Consider the following 16936-nt stretch of genomic DNA (forward strand, 5'->3'; position numbering starts at 1 on the left):
TGCTATACTGTGTCGATTTATTCAAAAAATGCTTTTCTAACACCTACTACCTACCAAGCAGATTAAGGGCTGAAAAATGAATGAAATGCAGGCTCTGCCCTCAAGTTGTTCATGGTGGTGGGAGGGGAAAAAAGTTACTGGTCTATTAGTGAACAATGTGATACCCATATAAATAAGACTTAGGTAAGAAAACGCTGCAGCACAGGAACAACTACCTCTCCCTACAGGAGTAGGAAAGGCTTCAGAGAAGAGGGGGCATGGAAGAGGAAAGAGACGGAGATTTAGTAACTGCGGGGAAAAGTGTTTCAAAGAGCTCTGCTCTTTGTTGAAATAACCCAACAAAAAGCCTAACTCATTTCCTCTATCAGTTTTATGTAAGACTATGGGATCTATGCCAAGAACAGAAGCAAAATGCACTATTTTTTGTGATTTACAAGGTGATTTCTTCAGGTGGGCTGACTTACAGTAAGAAATAAAAACTCGAACTTCTAAGAAAGCGTTCCTTAGTACTTTAAAATTTTTGGCATAAAGAAAATTCTCCAGTTTTAATCATCCACATTATTCACCTGGAGGGTAATAATACGGTTCCCACGCACCTGCAACCACGGTGAGCCAGTTCACTCACAAAGAACAAAATCCAGTTCCACAGTTACATATTTTACCCTTAACTTCATTCAGCATTTTCACAAACATTGGTCAAGAGTCCAGGAGACTCAGGGCCGGGCCCGTGGCTTAGCGGTTAAGTGCGCGTGCTCCGCTGCTGGTGGCCCGGGTTCGGATCCCGGGCGCGCACCGACGCACCGCTTCTCCAGCCATGCTGAGGCCGCATCCCACATACAGCAACTAGAAGGATGTGCAGCTATGACACACAACTACCTACTGGGGCTTTGGGGGAAAAAATAAATAAATAAAATTAAAAAAAATTAAAAAAAAAAACAAAAAAGAGTCCAGGAGACTCTGCAAATAGATTTAGCACGACTTGAAAAAAAATAATTCATAGCATGTGTCTTAGTGGATGTGAGTCTACAGCTTCAAAAGTGCACTTGGTTTAGATGTTAACGTGAGAAATCTAAAATGTCCCATACAACGGAGGGATGATATTGGGAGGATAAATAGGAATATATGGTTACGTCAAGACAAAACCACCTCGACTACATCCTCCCAAATCCCACTCAAGACAAAGCTGCTTTCCAAAAATTTAAACTGCACTCTTTTCCTAGATCTATTTATAGTCAATCCTTTTTTATGTTATTAATTAAAGAGCTACTCCGTTATTACAAATATTTTACATTTACCACAAAGATGGTTTGTGACACCAAAAGGAAGAGTAACTGCGGCGTTTCTGTCCTCACATCTGGCACCTCAGAGAATATCAAGATGAAAGAACATGAAGAAGAGAAAGTCTTAACATGTAAAAATCTATTGTTTTTAACGTTTGCACTCATTTTATACGTATATCATGAAACAGCACTAATTTTGATAGAAGCAGCATTAATACTGAAGTAACCCAAAACAAAGCCTAAACCTGGCAAAATGCCACAGTCACTTCGGAAACTCCTGGCCGTCCACGTAAATAGCCCAAGCACAGGGCAATCAAAGATTTGATGGCATTTATTTTTCCATATGCTCCCAAAATTTAAAACATTATTTCTTACCATTTCCCATGTTGCTTGCTTTTCTTTTACTCTAAAATTACATAAATGATCCAACCTCTAAGTTACCTCAGACAGTCGTTTTCAACAATCTTCTTCAAAAAAAGTTCAGCACCAGGGGAAAAAAGCAAATATATTTATATTTACCCCTGTAATTTAGGACTTAATGCAATATGTGGAGTACATTATGTAAAATAACAAAATAAAATATGTGAGAATAGCATATCAAAACTGTGGACTCTTCAATAAAATATTAATACCATATGATAAAAATGCATTTCTTTGGAGTATAGTCTATAAAGAAAACTGAACAATACTTTCTAAAGCCACAGCAAATACCCATCTATTGCTAAAAGAAAACAAAAGAAATACACACTTCCCTTTGAGAATTTTAGATGCGTGTTGTAACAGTCATTAGAAGATTAGAGAGGCGGAAGAGCACAGCCTAAAAGGCTGACTGTTAATACCAGATTTTCTGTGCATAGTGGGACAAAACAAAGCATTGTTTTTGAATAAAATATAACATGACAATATATAAAATATAATAGCAGCTACCATTTACGAATTCCTTATTTGGGGCCTGGCATTGTACCATGTACTTTATCATTATTGTCACCCAATCCTACCAAGTAGGTATAATTTTCCTTGTTTCAAAGATGGAGATGCTGAGGTTTATAGAGGTCACAGAGATTCTAAGCCAGGATCCCCACTCAGGTCTCTATATTATACACCATTGCCCTGAGGAAAAACTTCTACGTCACATGGCAAACATTCTACCATGCTCTGCTGTGATAACTGTTTAATATTCCAATAAATTCATCTTATTCTTTGCTTGAGGTTTCCTTAATCAGCTATTCCACCATTCACTTCTGCAAAATCCATAATCTTATTTAAATGCATATATTTCCAACTTGTATTAAGGAATAAGAAAAGTACCACTAATACACAATTGAGATCTCAGACTTTGAAAAATCTAATCTTTATCATGATAGTGATTATTTCTACGACTATGAATCATCATATAGATACTCTTTGATATATCTACAGTACCCACAAGGGTCACTGAATTCCAATAAACATTCACAAATAAAAACTACCTCTAATTAGCCATTTAACGAGGATAGTTAACACCTATGAAAACCAATAATACTTAACTTAAGCCAGTATTACTTAAAGAATAGCCCATGGGCTGCTATTGGTCCACTAATCCTCTCCAGATAACCCATGAACTAATCCCTCGAAAACAATATGTAGAAACATGACACATCACCTAAATTTCTGGCTTGAATTAACACTCACTGGTGATTCACGCTCACCATGTCTCATCAAAAGCTATGCCACTCTCTCCATAAATTTCGGTGAGTTTCTGGCTTACACAAGTAGAAATCCACTAGGGTATGGATTAAGAATCTTTTATCCTTCTAAGATAAAAAGTTTAATCCCAAAGATATATGTGATGTTGCCTGGCTCCATAATTAATTATAAAAATAAGAATTTTTTTCAAGTAAAAGAAAAGGAATTTAAAATATTCAAGTATTTAAAAGGGATATTTCATACTTTCAAGTACAATATTTTTCAAAATAGCACAACTTCCCCCATGTTAAGCTTACCTTGTAGATGGCATTATATTTGAAGCCCTGAATTTTGTTGTAAACGGATTAGTTGACTCATAATCAAAATAGTCCTGACGATTTTCACTAAATGCATTAGGTGATTTCAAGTCACAAGGGCTATCGGATCCCCCATTGTTAAGTTTATCAGATCTTCTGCTATCCTTTTTTCCAGTCACTCTTTCAAATAGGCTAACTTTCTCCCTTTTCTCTCTTTTATTTTCTTTTCTTACTTCAACTGATTTTGAAAATAAATTCATGCTGCTGTCCCATGACTCATTGCTTTCTTCAAATGGATTTTTCTTCCTTGGCAGTGTTGCAAATTTTTGGGGTAATGAAGCAGTCACATTTGTAAATGGGTCATTTTGTCTTCCGAAAGACGATTCACCTTCATCCACACTGCTGTCAGGTTGGTTCATTTTAGAAGTATCAAAGCTTAATGTTCTTCTGTGTGGAGATTTGAGACTTCCTGCAAACAATTTCGTAGTTAGAACATAATCAGTGACACATTACATCACACTATTTGACACATTCTCTGTGCACACTGCTGCTTTTAGAATGAGAGCAATTAGCTATTTCAAGATATTAACCTTTAAAATAATCAAGGAAAACAATCTTAAAACGCTAAGGTATGGCAGTTTAAAGTATGTGGGGTAATAACAATTAGTATATGACTAGATGATCAGGAATTTACTCAGCTCAGAAAGGAACAACCACATACACAAACTATAATGTCAAAACCAGAGGTTCTACTTGGCATGATAGTGCTATAAATTCTCAAAGACTTTTATTCATCACTAGCATTAAATTTACTTTCTTACTTCTGAACATAAAAGGTTTTTTTCTAGGAACTTTCTGATTAAATGGAATATTCATTTATGCTTTAGGCTTTCAAGACAGGAAGATACAGCAGTAAAAACAGAAATCAGGCCAGGAAAAGCAACTGGGACTCGTTTTTATTATCATCTAATAATATAAATACAATACGGAATACAGATAAGTTCTCTCTTTAATAAAACTATCAATTTTGAGTATAGTATCAATTTTGAATATAGTATCATCAATAAATATTTGATGACTAAATTTAGAAATACTACTAAGAAACTGCAATTTTTATTTTCTAATTTTAGAAGTTAAACTTTAAAACTTAAAAGGGTAGTTCAGACCGCTGAGCATACAATCAGAAAGAATGTGTCACTTACCACTTTCCGGAACTGCTCCAAAGGACTCTATCTGGCGTCCGAGAAGATGTGTTTGACCAACAGTGCCAGACTTCAGTTTCTCAGAAGACATGTGGGCCCCAGTTAAATCAGACATTGAGTGTGCTGAAGAGAGTCGCTGAGGACCCAAAAGGAAAGGCTTTTTTGGTTTGGATTTCATCTGTGTTTCACCACTTGAAAATTCAGTATTGGCATCAGGCATGTGAGAACTTGGAATGATTGCAGAAGACGTATCAGAAAATGTCCCATCACTTTTTCTACCTTTCATCTTATCTTTTAATTTTGCAAAAGGAGATCTTGTTTTGTCCTTCATTGATAAGTCAAACATACTTGCTGTCATATTGTTCCTCATGAATTGAATATTGACCTTTATCTCACCCCTCTTTTTGGCTCTTTTTCCTTGTTTGGATTCTAATCTAAACCACCTTAAAGAGAAGGAAAAACTGGGTTGTAACACGTAATGAAGAGAGGAAACGGAGCTTTGTTACATACAAATAGTTTTTCAGGTAAAGTTGCTACCCATCAAGGCACTCCAAGCACTGGACGAGAATCTGTCAGCCAGAGTGCTTCTGGTTTTACTCGTCGCTCAATTTTAAAAAAACTGATCCCTGGCTCTGTGATGTGACATGTACTGAAGGAACAGGTCTTCAGTAAGTTTGAAAAGGTTTTTAGATAACATTTTCTTTCATGATTCAAAAACATTCATCATCAAAAATTCTTACCAACATTAGCTATTATGTTTCCATCTGGGCTAAGTGTTGCTAACGGCCTAAGAACATTTCTTAACTTTAAAAGTCACTGAGGTAGACTGAAAGAGACTGAAAGAATTCATCAATACAAACTATTTTTGAGCACTATAAAATGATAAATAATGACCACATTTTTAATAAAATATTTAGTTCCTATACCAAAATATTTCTTCTGTAAAAACTACTAAACGAATTTTGTTAATATTGGAGACTATTACACATAGTGGGCTAATCATGAAAATTGCATATGATGTAATTTAGATTCATATAAAATGGGTCAAAGCCTTTTCATGAGTAAAATATGCAAAATGAGTAAAATACAGGAAGTGACAAACAGTAATAAATCTTGTAAAGAGTTTTTGAAGAAAACAGAAAGCTTAAATGCTTCCTGTTAGAATCTATTTGCTTCATTTACTATTTCTACTGTGATCATACCGAATAAAAATTATTTTAACTGTAGCCAAATCTTATGCTTTTAGTCACTACAATGAATTACAATGCCCGTTTTTAAATGATATATAAGAAGCAAAGTTTATTTTGGTTTTGTTTATAGTATTTTTATCCATGAGAAATTCTCCAGTTGTAGGAGTCACAAAAGTGGTCATTCTACAGGGCAAACAGCCAAAAAACTAACCTAGAAGAGAGTTTCTACAATGTTTTCACATTACTTAACAATGAAGCATAATATCCATTCCTGTGGACAGGTTATTACTTAAATACAGCTCTAATCAAGTGTAACAAATATTCTTAGCTACAAAAGAACTCTGATCTAATTTTACATTAGTTCTTTCTCTCATTGTTACCAACAGAGTAACGCTGGAAGAGCTTACATTCACTATATACATCAAGTGGAAAACTGGTTCACAGGTCTTTCCAGGCAGGAGAGAAAACTAGCACATAATATATCTACCAGCTACATCTTAGCAAGTAATACACAAGAGAAATATTTTCTTGACTAATTTGGAGCAATTCAATCAATTAAGATCTAATTGCATCAAAATAAGCAATTTTTAAAAAATAAAATATTTTATAATAGAAAGCATTAACCTGAGACCCTAAATGAGAAAAGTTCTTATCTGAGGCAAATGGTGAAAGCTGAAGACAGAGGCACTAGCAATAAGATGATGACAGCAATAAACTCTGTGCAAGAGAGAAGCTTGAACAAAAAATTAAGCATTCAAACAGCCTGGAAATAAAACAAGGTTATATACCCAGTTATTAACAGTTTTGGAAAAGAGAATCACTTTCAATGGGGGAGAAATACTTCTGATGGATGGTACGTGAGAAACTCGGCAACATCTCAGGCTTACAGAACACAGGTGAATACACTTTCCAAGAAATGTGCCAAAAACGAAACAAAAAACCCAAGCATGTAGGATTTCCAGGTATACAATAAATCAAAGCAAATCTGATAAAAAAATAAACCAATAACCCAATAAATGGACGGGGGTAAGGGTAATCAAAACTCACAGAATTTTACAAATAAGACCAAATAAATCATCTATTTTAACATCCTTATTTCATAGATGAGGAAACCGAGGCACAGAGAATAAGTAACTTCCCAATGTCAGATTAAAGTCAATAAGGAAAATATCCAAAGTTAATGAATAATATCTGCAAGAAAACAGAAGTTCTTTCGTATTTGATGAACCACATGTTAATAAGGTTAACCGTACAGCTGGTCCTACATTACAGGACACTGTATTTCATTGAGACATGACAGTAAAAGAGGAAGGCAATGTAGGCTTTCCCCTGCTGGAGTGTAAGCTCCTTGAAGGTTTGCCTTGCACTAAATAAACGTTTATTGAATTTTTATTTCTAAAACTATATTCTTAAAACCACCAAGCTACAACTCTGGGTGTGCTGCGTTGTTTTGGTTTTTGGTAGGGAATGCTAAGGACTTAGGTAAGCTTTAAAGAATAAAGCAAGTCAGTGTTTAAATGCAAACTGTAAATACAGTATATTTTCCATCCTCCCCCCTCCAAAAAAAAAAAACTGCAAAGAACTTTAACAAATATACTAATTTAAAATTTGGACATGACAAATACCTTAGCTGCTTTAACAGAAAGCGATATAATAGGGAAGTCTTAACGAGACCTTCAAGAATCATTCCAGAGATAGAACTTGTTTTCCCAGGCTTCGAAAAGATAAAATGAAGACATAGCATTTAGGGCTTAGTGGATTAATGCCTACTTTTTTCACCTCTTGAGTGCTGGATTTAAACTGTATATGGCCTCTGTTCAACTTTTCGTGGGCACAGGTCCATGTTCAAAACCACCACACATGTGGGAACTATTCCCAAGCAATTGGTGCTGTGTGGTCAGAAATGGGACAAGATTGGCAGCGAGGGTGCCAGAGGCCAGGACGCAGGTGTACTGCAGAGACGCACACAAAAGTCCTAAAACCTGCATGTGTGTGAGTCATACCTAACTCTAGGGACTCTGGTATTACTTTTCATGAGCATTAAAAAAAAAATCAACATCACCCACTTCTGTTGTAAAAAAAATCAATAGATATTACCTAACAGCATGAACGATTTTACCATTCTATTATTAAACATTGTATTATTTCCTTAAATCTCCTGCCAGAACCAACCCAGACACCCATTCAAGAGAGATACAGAAGTTCTCTTTCTGGCCCCACTCAAAGCGTTCTGGCTCAGGCCCTTTTTCCTCTCTCCTTAAAAGGAAAAAAAAAAAAGGGAATTAATTTCAACATATAAAAATAAGTAAAATAATAGCTTTAGCCGTCACACGTCTTTGCCTATCATGACACAGCTGGAAGACAAGCCGTAAATACTTGTCTTCAGTGTCAAGAGTAAAAAGTGTCACTCCCAGCAGTTTCATGGGACTTCTCAATCAGCTGGTAGCCTTCATCACTCATACCAGTTTCTAAAAAGCACTTGGGAATATGCTGACAAGGTTCAGCTATGTGGAGAATATTAAATATCTTTCTTGCAATACACCGGCGGCTCAAGTCTGTCTCTTACTGTGCCACATGTACAGCTGTGCTGGAAAAGGAAGCTATTAAATATATTAAAAAACTAGGAATATTACCAATAAAGATATCTCATCAAATACGTGGTCCCCATTTATCCACAAAGAAAGAAAATGTTAGGGATTTAATAACATATGAAAACCACTTTGAATGCAATAAAAGCTCTGTTGATAACATTTAAAAGCATTTTCCCCCCAAAAGTTCTAACCAATTTTATATAGGAGCCCATAGAGAATTTCTGTAGGGAGACTACGATATTAGAGCATTGCTTACAGCCAAATTTATTGTAATTGTGATGCTACCAAAGATAAGGAGTAAAACAAGAAGAAACATTAAAAACTTATTTATTTCATCAGAATCTTTGGGTTCGCAGTTGGGCCTACTTTCACTTGGAAAATTTATATTTCAGAGAAGTCTTGTAATACATCATTCATTAACATGAAAAGTACTGTGAATGCAGTGTGAAATCTGAAGTTACAATATAAAGTTTACATTCAAAACACTTTATTATATAGGAAGTGTCATCTAACATTGGCAATTTGAAACAAATTATTTGGTAATTATCCATTTTTCATTTTAAAGTTGATGAAGAACTCCTCAGAGGAAACTGAATGCCACTTTGTAGGTACCAGTTTTATTAAAATCATCGATACATAGTTGACTTTATGTTTTTAAAAACTTTTCCTCTCCTTTTTTAAAAAATATTTTCATCTGCTCAATTACCTTAAATATTTATCATTTTTCCTCTTGCATTCCTACTATTTCTTATTTTTCTACCCAACTATCGTATATATATTAAGCCTTAGGTAAAGATCTGATTTAAAAAAATTTTTTAATAAAAATAAAAACTCCAATCAAGAGAAGCTTGCTGGAAGCTATGTGGAGAAAAGAACAAGAGATGGTTGTTTTAAAATAAAAGACATTAAGATGAACTTCAAGAAAGTTATCATTATGAACAAGTTTTTAAAAGGTTACATAAATTTTAGTTATGACTGAAATACCAAAGCTATTTTGGAAATTTCAAGTCCTCTTATAAATTCAACCCGTATTTTTCTCTCTCATTAATTCCATCAATCTTAATGATCTCTCAGACTAGAAAAATTATAAGTTTAAGGAAGTTGCAAGTATACCCATCTCTGAAAACACACTATTTTTCAATTTAAGATATAATATTCTAGTGTTCATTTATATTATAGTTTTTTAAAATTAGCATATATCTATCCTAAGCTTAAAGTCATATTTAAAAAGCCATGTTTTCATTGAAGATGTTATTAAATCATTTCATCACAAATTAACCAGTCTCCAATCTGACAGCATTTAATATGGTCTAAACACACTAGAACTAATTCTGAAGTCACATAGTAGCTCCAATATATTGTAAATTCAAAGGAAAATGTTAGTGTGTTCAAGGCTAAGGATGTTTGTACATACTTTTAAAACTTACTTTCTTTTAACAGCTTTGGACTCCATCAAGAGGTACTGCCCCTGAAAAATGGCTGAGCTAAAATAAAACCCAAGTGTGTTTACAAGGATGAAATGGAACACAGAGTTCCAAATTTGGTAATTTATCTTTCGACAGCTTCAGAGTTCCACATATATATATGATGTTATATTGGCAGATTTAATTTTCTGATGTTCCATTTCCCGGAAAACTGTATGTTTAAAGATGATAATTTACATGTATGTTGTTTTCGTTGGTCAACACTGTGATCCAGTCCCCTTATAAGTAGTGAAACGATGTTAATTTACTTAAAATCCAGTGCAAAAAATTCAATTATTTAATATGTTTACTCAAACAAATAGAGTAATGGAGCATTAATGACTCCATTTATAAAATGTTTCTTCACAAGGGCTATTTTTACTTCGGATTCATGCAAATATGGTGCTTAAAACTGGGTCATATTTCAGTCCAAAAACCAACGCCCCAGGTATACAAATAATTTCCAAGAACAGAAAATCCATAAATAAGACAGAGTTAAGCTCCCCCAAAATTCAAAATAAATTACATAACTTACTCTGTTTTCCTTCTTTGTTTGTCCTCAAAGATGTCATTGAGATTGATTGCCACCTGCCCTAAAAACTTATCCAGACCCACCAGGGACCTGTGCATAACTATGAGGAAAAGAATGTATTTCTCTGGATTCCCCTGCATTAGCAAGCCAGGTAGCTCAAAAGAGGCCTCCTCCTTCCAGACCGGCTCGAGGGTTTTCTCAGCTACTGAGGTGGAGTACTTTTCCTTGCCCAGCTGAATTATAGTGTATGTGTCATTGGTGCCACTTTTGCCTTTTGGCTTAAGATCTTTGGCTTGGAGCACTGTGACCTGCACGTGGGTTGGAAACCACTTCTGGGCTTGCTCGGACAGCATCATGCTCTGCTGCTTCTCCGCAGCGAGTTCACAAGCGCAGGCAGTGCCCCTCCCGGGGGGGGGAGCCTAATTCCTTAAACCCTGCATCCTAAGGGCACTTAACAGAGACCGGCAAACTCACAGCTGCCCAGCTTCCCGAGGGCCGATGTCAAATGGCCTCACCGGGGCAGCCCGGGGGCACGGCTGCTCTGGGGGTCCCCTTTCCTCTGGAGAAGCACAGGGGCCCAGCATCACCTGGCCGCGCCGTCCCGGCCTCCGCGCGGACGCCCGCGCCTCGCGTCTGCACCTTCAGGCTCCGCGGCCCCGGGGACGGGCCCTCGGCGGCGGCGGGCGGCTCCCCGGCCTGCGGGCAGGTGAGGCCTGGCCTCCAGGGCCGGGCGGAGGGCGGCGGAGGGCGGCGGAGGAGGGAGGGTGCCCCCCGCCCTGCAGACTAGGGCCCGCCCGCCCAGATCCGCAGCCCCCGGCCTCGCGCCCGCCTCCTCGCGGCCGGGCCGCTCCCGCCCCCGCCCCCGCCGCGCCTCCCGCCCGCCCCGCGCGGGTCCGCGGGCCCGGCCCGGCTCCTCCTCCCGACCCCGGTAATACGAACCGCCGGCGGCTCGCGCGGCCTCGCTCCCTCTCGCAAACCTCTCCCTCCTCCTCCTCCCCTTCGCCTCGGCTCCTCCTCTCGGGCGGGGCGGGTCGCCTGGGCGTGGAGTGGGACGAGGGGCGGGGGACGCGGCCGCCCCGGCGCCGGCGGGCCGCGGGCCGGGCCGCGGACTGCAGGGCGGCGGGCACGGGCCCGGCCTCGCCGGGCCGGCGGTTCCTAGCACCGGGCGGGCGGCGGCAGCGGCACTTCCGGGTTGGCTTTCTCCATCTTGCTCTCGGGAACGCGACGGGGCGGGGCCCGCGGGGTCAGGGGTCAGCACCTCCCTGGTTGCCCTGGCGACCGAGGGCGCGCGGCGGGAGCTCCCCGCCCAGTGCTTGGTGCTCCTCGGGTGGCTTCGCGCCCGCTGCTCCGGCCTGGGGCAGCGCTGGGCCCTGGGGACGTGGGGGTCTGCACGGGCCGGCAGGGGGCTCTGGGGAGATCGGGGGACCGCTCCCGAGAGGAGGCAATGAAGGCCCGGGGCCTGCCCCGTCTAGGGAGAGACCCAGTTTCAATCTTCGGAAGCTGTCTGCCGTACTCTGGATGCCCAGTGCCTGGCACGGAGCGGGCGTTGGACGAATGGCGGTGGAATGAATCAGTCCCCTTCGTTAACTGAAAACACACTTTCCCCAACCCCTTATCCACTCTTCTCTTTTTGAAAAGAGAGAAGGCTGTTAATAGGCTGGAAGGACATCCTCCACTCAAGCCAAGGGAGAGAGGGAAGCTGATAAAAGATTCCAAAACGAACACGGGGATTAATAAAGATCGCAGGTGGCACTGGACTGGAGTCTGAAGACCTGGTTCCGACCCCAGGTCTGCCACCATGTCTGTGTGACCTTGGTCAAGTCATTTCCCCTCCCTGAGCCTCAGATTCTTCACGGGTAAAACAGGTCTCCGTCGTGTCTAAGACCCCATCGTAGATTGATGGGCTCAGCATCAAAAGGACCCCGCTGGGCACTCACAGTCTAGTAGACTATCCAACTTCGGAAGCCAGCCCCAGAGATGACTCTGGTCATATTCTGTCAGCTAAGAAAAACAAACAGCCTCCTTCACCAAGGGCAACAGACGTTTGTCCTACCTGTGCCTGAGGTCAAGGTCTGATGGACGGCAGCGCTGTTGGAATGGGAGAGGCTTTGTTAACAGAAGAAAATGGGGATATGTTAATACTCTGCTTTTTCTGGAGATAGCCTGATTTTGTGGGAAAAATATGGGTAATGGCTGGTGAGTCAGGAACCTTGCTTGATGTCCTAGCTCTGCCAGAGATTCAGTACAAAGCTCCTGATGGGCACTTACCTTCATGAGGCAAGAAACTTCCATTCTGGGAGCCTTGATTTCCTTGTCCATAAATTATAGATAAAATATCTGTTATGGAGTTGGGAGGAGTATTGTGAGGTAATACACGTACACTTCCTAACGTAGTATTGCACAAAATTCTAAGTCTCTTTCTGCCCCTCTATTTCTCATTCTCCTCTATTTATATACTCCTCTATTGTGTTTATTTCTGTTCATGTCTTATCTTCCCAAGGAAATTCTAAGCTCTTTGGACTGCCTGTGTGTCATGAATCATCCCTTCACAGTGCCTAGCATGCAGTAGGCACTCAATTTACTGAATGACTTAATACCTTCTCTCCCTTTACAAGACTAATTTTGAGAATAAAACAATATGATAGATGTGCATACACTTTTCCAACATAAAATGGCCATAAAAGGGTAAGGTATTGTGTTTATTATTTTCAAGCAAAATTTGAAACTCTTTCATTTGAGGAAGACATTATGTTCTCCGTGTTTTCTCAGTGTGCCCATGTTCACAGGATACAAGCTGCAGCACTGAGAACTCTAAAAAACAAGGATCTTTTCCCATTACATTGAGAGCCCAATATATTTGAGTCAGAAGAACAACCATAGAGTTGAAAAACCTTAGTAGGGGGAAGAGAACATTATACATTATTTTAATCTTGTGGAAGGAAGATGCTTCCCTGACCCTAAAGGACAACACCACAAACCTCGAAGACCACCCAGATTCCAGCACATTTTTTCAGGGACCCACTGACACTTGGTAGAGTCCATAGATTTCCTTTCGTTTGTTAGACACTCTAGTTTTTTAGTGCTGCTTACACACAATGGCTGGTGTGAATTCTGCATGAAGTAGGCATTCCAAAAAGAGACATCGGATTAATTTACCACCAAGATCTTCAGGGAACCAAACTACAGACGAATCTTGAATAGTCTTGAGCTAGATACCATCTAAAATGAGAAGACCTGGTCTTAGGTCATTCTAATGAAAGTTTGCTATAAAATATAAAAGAAAGAGGCAGAATTTTCATCTCTGAGAGACAGTGTATGAAAAGCCATGTGTGTAAAACAGAACAAAATCATCATACTGTGAATATAGCACCTGGACCCCAGAGTGGGCAGTTGTCAACTGTAAAGAAAAATATTCTTAGGGATTTTTAAAGAGTACCTTGACATAGTCAGTGGTGGAATTTCACCAGGATCTACGGGGAGAAATAATTTAACACCTGAAACTTACAAAAAGAAAATAAGCATCATGAGAACAAATTTAATTAAGTTTAGAATTTTTATAAATTACATTTTTTAAAGTCTCTATTAAAGATTGTAATTAAATAAACAATAGGCAGTTAATTATAGTAGTGGATGTGTGTTTCTAAAGAGCTTAAATAGTTTGGTAAGCTTTGTTAATGATTATAAACTTGTTTACAAATGTCATTTCACTCATCTCTGAAATATAGCCATCTCTAGGGTGGAAATTGGCAGCAATAGTTCACAGCAACGCAATAACATACTCCAACACAATTCAGGGAGTACTCTAAAGGCAAGAGCTGAAAGACTGAAATTACTAACATCTCTTCCTGTAGCACCTAAATTTCTTTTGAGTTTTCCCAGAACCTGGCTAGAGCCAAAATTGTTTAGTTTTACTATCTGGCAAGATCAGAAGTTATGACTTAGTGTTTGTAAGCCAGAGTAAGAAAATAGCATATTTTTGCCCTAAGGAAGAAAATAAACAAACAAATTTTAAAAATGAGCTAAATAGAATCTGGATTTGCATTGTAAAAGCGAAGTGATTACCTATAAGAGAGTGTTTTTCTCTTTTTTGATCTTTGTATCAAGAGAGTAAAAACATGTCAGTTGGGTCAAATAAGTGGTTGGCTCATGGTGAAAAATAATGGCATTTACATAAGATCTGGGATCAAAGTGGTTCTGCAAAAATGTTTATTGTCTTGAAGTTTTAAATATTCTCTTTACTTATTTTAAGATATACATGGACAGTAATTTAAAAAGGGAAGAAGAATTGCATGCATAAGGACAACATACCAGAATCAGAGAGTCATTTTTTTTATTATCCCATGAGTAATGATTTTTTCAGAAATGTTTGATATAATTCCAAAATCAAGGGCTTGGAAAAATAATACATCCTAAGGAGGAAAACACTGAAATCTCTAATTTTAAACTGTTACAAGCCTGCCGCAATGAATAATTTAACGATTTGATCAGAATGAACCATTTGGCCAAAAAGCAAACATAGTCAATATTTATTATCCAATAGTGGAAGATTTCACAGATGAAAATATTTACTAAGTGCTACATCTTTAAGTAAAGTCCCATAAGCAGACTTATTCAAGCATTGTGAAAGATTTTTTCCCTTTAGGCATCAGTATCTCTAAGATCACAACTTGCAAATCTATTGTAGGACGATTATAATGCTCTTAGCGTTTAAATGGCCTGCTGGGTCAAGAGTGTTAACGTTCTCATATAAATGTGTAACAGGTATTAATTAGTTATCTGATGGAGGTTCAGAGACCTGAGGGCAACAAGAAGCCTTCCCAAAGTATCATTACAATCTTTGGACTTCAGATACACACACATACACACCCCCACACCCACACACACACACACACATATACATATACTTGAAATATATAGACAGCTGAAATGTATATAAAATTTATACGTGTATACATGTGGCAAAACTCCAGAGTTATGTTGGAGATACTTACATAGATTAATCTCCACATAATCAGTCAAAAAGTAAGAAAGTATTTGGCAAGTTGATTTGAAATTATAATAGCAATAAACTAGTGATTGGGGGTTTTTGATAATTGTTTTGTTTTCATCACTGAGCTGATTCATTTGTCTTCTGGGATGGGGCAGCGTGTGGACACGGTTGTGATGCAGGAAGCAGTGTGGTGTGTAGTGTAAAGAGCTCTAGTCAGCAGCCTGGGTCTTAATCCCAGGTCTGCCTATTACAGCTATGTATCTTTAGGGAAGTAATTTTCCTTCTTTGGTCCTCTGTCTCTTCATCTGTAAAATAAGAGTCTATAATAGGAACGACTAAAGCATTCTCTAACATTTAATAATTCTAAGTAGTACATCCACTGTACAAAGAAGCAAATTGCAGTACAATTATCTAATTGAATTTGGTCAATATATTAAGGAGATTCCCTTTTTTTGTAATTTATTAATGCAGGATCCTCTAATTCAGGAGAAAAAAAATCTTCAAGACATCCTGAGAGCTCTCTCTCCCAAATGAAAATGATTATCACAGAAAGGAAGTAAATATAATTTTGATTAATAGGCCCTGCATGAGGACAATGACACTAACAGCTCAATATTAGGAAGAAATTACATAGAAGTGCAAGTGGTTTTGAAAAGCCTTAAACTTTTCACTTGTAGTAATTAATACATATGACTTCTATTCATATTATTTGTAGCTCTTTCAGACTATGAAGACATGCTGAGGAGCGTAAGAATTTATGGAGCAGAATACACATTTGCACGTAAGAATGTTTTGTGTAGCTGTCTTTCTATTTCCTCTTCATGGTTTCGTGGTATTATGTTGTGCAATTTTTGTTCCCTACAAAATCAATGCATGTTGATGCATAGAATGTGAACTGATTTACTTTAACTGTTCTATGGTGTTGGGTCAGATGAATAAGCCCCATTTGATCTTTTGTCCTTCCAAAGGACGTTTAAATTGTTTCCAGTTTTTCACTATAATAAGCAGTGCTGCAGAGATATCTATATATGTGTCCTATGCATGTTTGCAGGGAATTTTTTTTTTTTTTTGGTAATCATGTCTCTTTTTGACAACTAACAGTGAAATTATTGGGAGTTTGTGATGATAGTGTGAAAACACATGGGCCTAAGCATCAGAAGACCTAAGTGATAATCCTGGCTCTGCAACTAAGGAGTTGTAGACCTGACAAGTCATAATATTTCTGTGCCTCTGAGGCCCCTTCCACCTCCAGAATTCTCAAAGTCCTTCAGATATATATACGTATAATATTGTGTATAATATATATTATATATTACATATGTAATAAACATAATATACAATATAATCATACATATAAATAATACATATATGTATATTATAATATATAATATATTAATTTATATAGATATATATTTCTATATATATACAATAAAATAAACTTATAAAATTACTGAAAAACACAGATTATTGTTCTTGGAGAAAGGTTTTGCGAATACTTAGGTATTTATCTTCAAGTTTTAATTGTCTCATCATCATGAGTCTTTCTGAAACCTTCTAGAACATTGAAGAATAACAAGGACTGGAAATTTTTGATTTCTGCTGAAAGAAATGTTTATAAGAGTTACATAAACTTATCATCCTTGTACTTTATAAGTATCTGTTAGTATTTTTTCATATTCAGTTAAAATCCAAGATGGAAGATTTTT

At 38.1% G+C, this 16936-nt stretch overlaps 1 protein-coding gene across 5 annotated transcripts in view; it reads right to left on the bottom strand.

The window, feature by feature from the left end:
• RAB11FIP2 (RAB11 family interacting protein 2) overlaps nt 1–10927 on the bottom strand; it is a 43202-nt gene extending 32275 nt beyond the window's left edge. For 4 of the 5 annotated variants that reach the window (XM_004428118.3, XM_087432682.1, XM_087432683.1 and 1 more), the window contains exons 1-3: nt 10244–10927; nt 4465–4907; nt 3263–3731 (exon numbers count right to left, since the gene is read on the bottom strand). In XM_004428118.3, coding sequence (XP_004428175.1) covers nt 3263–3731; nt 4465–4907; nt 10244–10596 — 1265 coding nt within the window. In that variant the 5' untranslated portion in view covers nt 10597–10927. Of the gene's footprint in view, nt 1–3262; nt 3732–4464; nt 4908–7279; nt 9075–10243 lie in introns of those variants that run through there. The other variant, XM_087432686.1, reaches the window with a different exon arrangement.
• Between the last annotated feature and the right edge of the window lie 6009 nt (nt 10928–16936).

This window comes from Ceratotherium simum, chromosome 6 (assembly GCF_057802395.1).
Source record: "Ceratotherium simum simum isolate JZ-2026a chromosome 6, ASM5780239v1, whole genome shotgun sequence".
Classification (NCBI taxonomy): Eukaryota; Metazoa; Chordata; class Mammalia; order Perissodactyla; family Rhinocerotidae; genus Ceratotherium; species Ceratotherium simum.